Source organism: Trichechus manatus, unplaced genomic scaffold (genome assembly GCF_000243295.1).
Source record: "Trichechus manatus latirostris isolate Lorelei unplaced genomic scaffold, TriManLat1.0 scaffold00236, whole genome shotgun sequence".
Taxonomy (NCBI): Eukaryota; Metazoa; Chordata; class Mammalia; order Sirenia; family Trichechidae; genus Trichechus; species Trichechus manatus.
This window is the reverse complement of record NW_004444172.1, coordinates 909,457-918,638: the sequence shown is the minus strand read 5'-3', so window position 1 is coordinate 918,638 and position 9,182 is coordinate 909,457. Positions and strand designations below refer to the sequence as shown.

General features: G+C 34.4%; 1 protein-coding gene across 1 annotated transcript; it reads right to left on the bottom strand.

Moving 5' to 3' along the window:
- Positions 1-7,301: 7,301 nt before the first annotated feature.
- Positions 7,302-8,240, bottom strand: LOC101346873 (olfactory receptor 5AS1-like). Its single transcript, XM_012559337.2, is given in 3 exon segments — positions 7,302-7,334; positions 7,336-7,703; positions 7,706-8,240. Coding segments are annotated over 3 exon segments (936 nt in total).
- Positions 8,241-9,182: the final 942 nt, after the last annotated feature.

Below are 9,182 nucleotides of genomic sequence, written 5' to 3'. Positions count from 1 at the left end.
TTTTTCATTTGTTATTTAGTATTCAAGGGTATCTAGAAGACAGCATTCTATCTCGCTAACACCCAGAGAAGGAAGAATATTCTCTATTTACACTTTTCCCACTTCCGTGGGTATTCACAGAAAATATTTATGGGTTTTAATTGCCAAAAATATTCACTCCCACTTCATATAACTTTTATTAATTTATACAAATCTATTTTCTATAAAAAGAATTGTTTTTCCTCTTCCTATTGTCCTATTCCCCTCCTGGATATTATTCTGTGTATATATAAATTTGTCATCTTTTCTACTGTTATCATGCCCTTTTTATGTCTATCTCACTACAGGATAAATTGCATATCTGTTTATCAGTTCAGTGAACATGCCTTCTGTGCAAGGCACTATTTATGACATTAGAGATCTAAAGAAGGATATAGGAGTTTGTCCTTGTCTTATCTAGTGTTGCTATAACAGAAATATCACAAGCGGATGGCTTTAACAAAGAGAAATTTATTCTCTCACAGTCTAGGAGGCTAGAAATTTGAATTCAGGGTGCTAGCTCCAGGGGAAGTCTTTCTCTGTGGGCTCTGGAAAAATGTCCTTGTCATCAATCTTTCCGTGGTCTGGGAGTTTTTCAGCACAAGGACCCCAGGTCCAAGGACGCAAGCTCCTGGCTCTGCTTTCTTGGTGGTATGAGGTCCCTATATCTCTCTGCTTGCTTTTCTCTTTTGTATCTCAAAAGATATTAATTTAAGACACAATCTTGTAGATTGAGTCCTGCCTCATTAACATAACTAGGTCTAACCCTACCTCATTAACATCATAGAAGTAGGATTTACAACAAATAGGAAAATCACTTCAGAAGACAAAATGGTGGACAATCACACAATACTGGGAATCATGGACTGGCCAAGTTGACACACATTTTTTGAGGGGAAACAATTCAATCCATAATAGCCTTCATGGAACTTGACGTCTACTGTGTTGAGGTTTGAGTAAGCCTGGGGAGCAATCTTCAGGGTATTGCTAAATCAAAACAAGAATCTCCTTTCTTAATTTACAAATTATATTCTGCCTATATTTTCCATCAGTGACCATGGGAAGCATAGTGAACTGAGTGTAACCGTTCCATGGAAAAGAGGAAATACTTTGCTTGGAAGTAGCAAAGAATTTTTTTCTTTTTTCTGTTAATAAAACCAGATCATAAAATAGGAAATCAAAAGGCATTTATAACCTTGAAATAAGCTCAACTTAAAAAAAAATGGAGGTGAACAGACATTTGTGTGTGTTTCTCAAGGGTAACCAATTTTCTTCTGGGAGGCTGCTTATGGGAACACCTTTGGAATATAATAGAATAAGGATGGTCTGGATTCTGATATAGCTCTGTCCTTGACTTTCTGTATATTTTCCCCATCTACAAATAAGCCATAAACAGGAACTAAGACACTAGAATTTGTATAATATAAACTAGAATATGTATAACATTCCAGAGAGACAGAGTTAAAAAACAAAGTTCTTGCCGGTTTAAGTGGCATGTGGTTTCAAATTGTGGACGTAGCAATGATCTGAGACAGGATACTGATGAACAAGTCTCAATCCCAGAGCATGGAAGAAACAGGACTCATGTGGAAGAGAAAGTAAAAGCAAGGAAATCAAGTGTACAGGGAAAGAAAACATCTGAATGTCAAAGCCATGAGAAATAGCTATTTTTCAAGTTCATAACATGTTAGTACTGGATCTTCAAGGAATAAATCAAAGTCATAAATGTAGGCAGTAGATTTTTTAAATCTAAATAAAGGGCAGGAAATATATATCTTAACAAGCGTTTATGATGACAGACCACATAAAGCTCTCACTTGAGCCTCTTGTGATTGGCGATGCAAACACGCTTTCTTTGTCAAGTAAAAAAGCACTGTGATAGCTGGAGGGCATGGGGAGTGCAGTGCTAAATAACCAGTAACCTCGTGTGTGTTAGAGCATCACTGTGCTTCATAGAGTTTTCAGTGGCTGATTTTTCAGAAGTAGATCACCAGGCCTTTCTTCTAAAGTACCTCTGGGTGAACTTGAACCTCTAACCTTTCAGTTAGTATCCGAGTACGTTAACTGTTCTCACCCAAGTCCTTGATGATACTAATAAAAAACCAAAACCCATTGCCTCACAGTTGATTCCAACTCATAGGTACCCTATAGGACAGATTAGAACTGCCCCATAGAGTGTCCAAAAAGCAGCTGGTAGAGTTGAACTACCGGCCTTTTGGTTAGAAGCCAAGCTCTTAACCACTACTCCACTAGGGCTCCTGATACGAATAGTTAATGTTTATTGAGTGCAATTATTTTTATTTTAAACAATATAATAGCATTAAATATTATCATTATCTATAGTTTAGACCTAAGGAAATTGAGGCACTGAGAGGTTAAATAGTTTAACCAATGTCATACAGCTATTAGTAGAGTAGCTGGGATTCAAACCCAGGCAGTCCGGATCAAGAAGCCATGCTTTTGATCCCTCTATCATATACTCATTCTTATATTTCACCCAGTTTCTCTCAAATACTTGCCACCAGCTTATGTCCAGCTTTCTAGCACCAGAACGGGTCCAAGGTGATCAGGTATATTTGCCACACATTCTGCCCTCAGATCCCTATCAATCATTTCATTGCACTTGAAGCTGCAAAATGAAAGGGAAGATATTTAAAAAAAAAAAAAAAAAATCCAGGAAAATCCTATCTCATTACTTTTAATTGCCATTTTGTCATTTTTCTTAGATTTCTTGAATTTCTGTGGATTTGGGCACTGTAATCAAAGGGCAGTATTTTTCCAGTGAAATCAAGCTCTCCACATTACTTCAGTCAGTTTGCAGTAATATTTCTAACCACTATTTTTGTTGTTGTTGTTGAACTCATAATAGAAAACAAAACATAGAGAAAAGTGCCCTCGAGGGTCAAGGTATGATTTGTTCCTGTGCTGTTAGAGTTTGAAATAGAACACGGATTCATTTTGCCAGTAAATGCAGGATTTTTGTTACCACTCAGTGATCTCTTCCAGATAAGATAAGTCTCTTTAAAATACTATTAAGTGTGCATATTCTATTAGGAACATAAAGACAGGAAACAAAATTTCAGAACCTAGCGACATACTCGAGGCCCTGGTGGTACAGTGGTTATGAGCCACAGCATGCTATGGCTGTGAACCAAGTAGATTTGGCAGTTCAAATCCACCAGCCACTCCTTGAAAACCCATTGGAGAAGTTCTACTCTGTCCTATAGGGTCACTAAGAGTCGGAATCAACTGCACGGCAACGGGTTTGGTTTGTTTTTTTTTTTAATGACATACTCAAATGAAATTATTCTAAAATTCAGATCAATATCTTGAAAGGTCATTTTAAAATAAAGGTATTTGCTTAAAAAAAAAAGAAAATAAATTTCTCCACATAATTTGTTTTTTATTTATGGCACCAAAGGAGTATTAGAAAATATACAATCATCAGTGATCAAGAACACAGTGGAAAATAAAGATATTGATGAGAAAAATACGAAAGTTGAAAACATTTCTAACTATAGTGAAATAGGGAACCCAGCCAAATGGCTATAGGAAGAGTTAATGATTATCAAAATTATTCTGTCTCCAGTCTGTGGGACTATGCATAGTTGTTAACCAAAGCTTATATAGCTCAGTGTATGCTTTCATGGAGGTTTGCCTATAAAATATGATTTTGCTGACATAACATTTATAAAAGAATTTATTATAAAATATGTACAAATATGTTTTACGAATTGTCTCATATTATTATAGCATATCATATACAAATAAATATATAATTGATTCAACGCCATGTGAAATTTTATGTTACAGATATAAATTCATAGTTGTATACATGTATATGCACTTTAAAACAGTATACCCTGAATGATTTATGATTTAAAATGGTTTTTAGAACTAAAGAAGCAAAAAATCAAATACCAAAACAGCATAAGACTTCAAAATAAAAAGTATATATTAAAAAAAACTTTCGAAAACCCTGGTATACTGAAAGACCTGAAAGTGTAGCTTAGATAGTGTTATTTAAAGAAAATACTTTAATGTAAAATGATTTCATTCAGACACACTAGAGTTGTAGTAGGAAGCAGCAACTTGCTGTAGCAAAATATGTCCTGAGCTCTGGGAATTAAGTGCCATTTGTAAGTTCCAGTTTTTTTACAGATGAGCTAGAGTAACAAACCCAAAGAAAGTAGAAAATAATTCCTAATACCTTATTATTGCAATAGTAAAGAAACATTGACTCTAAATGATAGCCAAAAATTATTATTGAATAAGACGGTAAAAAAAATATTTTCTTTAAAATATAGCTAAAATACATTGCAATGATCAGATATTATATTTTAATGAATTTTCCATAAAGTTACAAGTAACTTTAAATTACTATATAAACCAAGTATTAAATTCAATTAAAAAAATAACAGATATAAGAAAATATTGGATGTAAGTATTTTGTAAATACTGCTGTTCACAAAAAGAGAATAGCTCCATTGAGATATCAATGAACCACAAGTTAGGAAATTGTATTTTCTGGCTCTTTGGGAATAAAACTAAGGTTATAAAACTGGTACAAGATTTTTTTAGTATGAAAAGATGAGAAAACGTTAGAACTATAAAAACAAACCTACGTCACCACTTATCGAAGATACTCACAGCTAAGCAAAGTTCAGAATACATGGAGCGTCTAATGAAGGAGACCAGGTGTCCATGATTCTTAAAGGGGTTTTATGTTTGGTTCCTTTTCTTCTGCGGACACAAACTGGAGCTCATTGCATAGATGTGAATCTCAGATGTCCACAGGTTGGATCATTAACATTGTTTCTGGTCTGTTGAGAGTGGAACTAATCACAAAGCTCCAGGTCCTCTTGATCATTGTTCAGAAGATATTTCAGCTTTTCACTTTGGTAAAATATATTTCCCTTTGTAAAAAAATAAAAACAAAAAATGTATATCTTTTCCAAAACTCAAACATCATGATATCAAGTCACAATTCAGATAGTAGATGCATTTTCGGGACCCAAAGAAATATATTGTAATATGTGATCTTGAATATAAATTAAGAGTTTATTTGAATTCCAGAAAAATCAAGAAACAGCCTGCAGCACAAGCAGAATAATCAATAGTTACCAACACTTCTGTAAATGCATGCCTTTCCAAAAAGCAGATGACCAGTGTAGGCCAAATGGTGGTCTACATAGTTTTTGTGACAGTATATCCCCTAGTAAAATATGAAGTAACACTTGTTAATATAAAAAAGCCAAAACAGATGAGCTTCTCCTAAGAAATGATGGAGGTGGAGGGTCATGATTAACATACCAAGGCAGATTCCTTACAGGCTGCCGTCTTGAAAACCTACAGGGGAAGTAATTACAGCTAAATACTAAGGCAAATCAATACTGGTAATCAAGGCTGAGATGATGACTCAGGTCACAAGTTCTGACATGTCATAAAGCATCTCATCAACTGCACTTCCAAGCCTCTGGTGAAGATGGGGAAGAAGATGGTGTTCCCTTAACCATGAACACTGAGGAGGAAGATCAGGTTCCTGCCTTGATTAATTATATATTTTCAAGAACATGCTGTTACTTCTCAAGTGATAAATGTTGACGAGACAAAATTGTGATATAAACAAGCTTCTACCACATCATACTTCTATTTTATCCTATTTCAATTTCCATCAGGAGAGGTACTTGTGTTTCTATAATCAAGTGACATAAATGCCCACTGCCAAAGGATCAAGGTACTTCTCTTAGATAATAATGTCCAGCTCTGCCAGGTTACTGAACACCTCATATGGTCTTAAAATCCAGCAGTAATATAATAATGGTAAAAACAAACACTGTATGCTGATACAATGTGCTAGGCACTGTTCTAAGAGTTTTTGCAAATATTCAAGGAAATTTATATCTATTAGCTTATTTAATCCTCAAATCATGTGTGTACTAGTATCTTTCCATATGTTCATTTATTTGATTCTCAAAACAATACTATCCAGTATGTAATATCTTACTGGCTCCATTTACAAAATAGGACACTGAGACACTCAAATACTACATAGTATTTCATTAAAAATTTATTTGGCTAAATTTTTTGTATTAAATTGACAATGGAGTACATTCAGTATAACTAATGCTGCCATCTATGGTTTCCTAATTACTGCAAAATACACAGTAGTATACATTCACATGCATATAATTTATTGTTTCAACTTTTTCAAGATAAAATGAAAAGTAAACAGACCCTGAAGAATCCAAAGTAACCATAGAAAATATATGATATCTTAATGATAAAAAATAATCCAAGAGAAAAAGCTGCTTACACTCCAATTAGTTTGCATTGCCAATTTCCATGAGAAAATTATCAGAGAAATTAACATTTTCTTAAAGACATTTCTCAAAGGCAATTTCAGTTATATGTAGAAATAATAAGTAATTTACAGAGTTTAAAATCTTAATAGTTTTCACAATCTTATTTGGTTTTCACAAATATTCATGGTGAATGGAAGAGTACGGAATCTCCTGTAGCAATAAATCTCACCTAAAGAGAGCCAAACATCACTATGATCTAATATTTAAGAGCTATTGCTATATGTCTTCTGTCTGATTTCCTGAGAACCGATTAACCACACCTCTCCCAACCACAACCACCATCTATCATTGTTAACATCAACTTTCCCTGATGATAAATGCTATGTAAGTGCAAGATATAGACTTATTTTCCCAAGCACTAACTGAAAGATTTATCCATCTATCTACTCATCCATCCTCTCAGCCATCCATCATTCATCCATCAAGTCATTAAACACACATGTAATGAGGACATGCAATGTACCAGGTGCTATATAACAGCACCAACAACCCATTGCCATTGAGCAGATTCCAACTCATACAAAAATAAACCAATAATACATGTTCCCTGCAACCAAGGATCTTCTAATGTGGGTGTGTTAACAGTAGGTCAACATATATCTTCAATACAGCGTGATAAATAATTTAATGAATCAATGTACAAACTACTTTAGGAACACTCATTGGAAAACAGTTAAACTGTCTTTTTAGAATTCAGAAATGTTTCACACAGTAGAAGCATTGATAGGGAATATTTCTGGAAGAAACGGCAGAGTATTGGAAGACATTGAGATTAAAATGTTCTCTTTATTTTTAGCAAATACTGATACATTTAAAATTGTTGAATCATAAGCTGTGCATGGAGTAGTTGAAAATGGAGATATCAGAAGGGGAGATTAATCCTCAAATATTCTCAAATGAAATAAAAATATTATTTATTTATTTGAAAGTCCAGTACCTTTCTAATAGTTTTTCTGAGAGCATTCTTCACATCTTTATTTCTGAAGCTATAGATTATTGGGTTAAACATGGGAAAGACAACTGTATAAAATACTGAAACTATCTTGTCAGTGTCTAGAGAATACCTGGTGGTAGGACGTAAGTACATAAACAAGAGTGTCCCATAGAATAAGGTGACTGCTATGAGATGGGAAGCACAGGTAGAAAATGTCTTGCTTCTGCCTCCTGAGGACTTGAAGCTCAAAACAGTAATAAGGATGCAGAGGTAAGAGATAAATATGACCACGAAAGTACTGGTCTGGATGAAGCCACACAAGACAAAGAGCAGAAGCTCATTGATATGGGTATCTGCACATGATAAAGCCAGGAGAGGGGGGATATACAAAAAAAATGGTTGACAACATTGGAGCTGCAAAATGGAAGCCTGAATGTGAGGCACACATGCACCACTGAAGTCATCCTTCCACTTAAGTAGGCCGACACAATGAAACAGATGCAGACTCTCCTAGACATAAGCGTGGAATAGAGCAGTGGGTTACAGATGGCTGCATAGAAGTCATATGCCATTGCTGCCAGGATGAGGCACTCAGCATCAGCAAAACAAGCAAGGAAAAACATTTGTAGTGCACATCCATAGGTAGAGATACTCTTCCTAGATGCTAAGAAATTCATCAGCATTTTAGGAGCAATTGCTGTAGAGTAACTGATGTCTAAGAAAGACAAGTTTCTAAGAAAATAATACACGGGGGTTTGAAGGCTTGAATTGACATTAACTAAAATTATTAAGCCCATATTTCCTACCACAGTTAATGTATAAACTATGAAAAATACCAGAAATAGCGTGACTCTAAGAGGTAGATAATCTGTGAATCCAACAAAAATGAACTCATTTGGCATGGTATAATTATTCTCCAACATCTTCTTGGTTTTCTTGTTTTTCTCATTCAAAATAGAAGGTATCAACAAATGTGAGTTGAGTTGAGTGATGAATGAACCAAGGAGGTCTTTTTTTCTCTTCTGAAGAAATAGAAAGTTAATAAAATCAAAGTGTTGCATTTTCTCTAATTTTTTTTTCTTCTTAAAGTGTATAATTAGAAATTATTCTCAATACCAGATGATATCTCTCAGAAGGTGGTGTCTCATGATACAGTAACTCACTAAATGCTATGGACGTGAAGATATAATATTAGTTCCTATCAAGCTGAAAAGAGCTTAGTTGATGAGACCTGGTAGAATTATGAAAATTGGCAAGCTCTTTAGGGGCAAAGATCAATGTTTCCTACCTTAAAATCACATTTTTCTTTGTAAATGAAAGTAGAGTTGAGAAAAATTCTGGGAAAAAGAAAGTGCTCACAGAATAGACTAGATAATTCCACAGAAGAAAACTTGTTATCCAGGAAGGTAGCCCAACATAATAGTGAAGAACAGAATTGCTAGGCAACAGATGACTGGGTTTAAATCTTAGCTGTGACATTTAATGTATGTGTACTCTTGGTTACTAAACAATTCTGCGACAGAGGATTAAATGAGTAAATATTTGTACATTATTTATGTGACTGGAATATAACTTCTGTATGAGTATTTATTAAATATAGTACATTAAACATAAATAAACTGACTTTTTGTTTCTTTTTTTTTCTTGTTTTAATAGCTTAAAATATCCAGATGGTTGTGTCAAAATTGATCTTGTCCTTGGCATCACGAATATGTCCTTGAGCAAGATCTAGGCTCTCTTACAAAGAAAAGTCATTGTGTGTGTGTGTGAGAGACAGAGAGAGAGAGAGCATGTATGTGTGTTATGCAAATACAATGTTCACACAGCACCAAATCTTTTACTCATGCCCTGTAAATGTTGCTTTT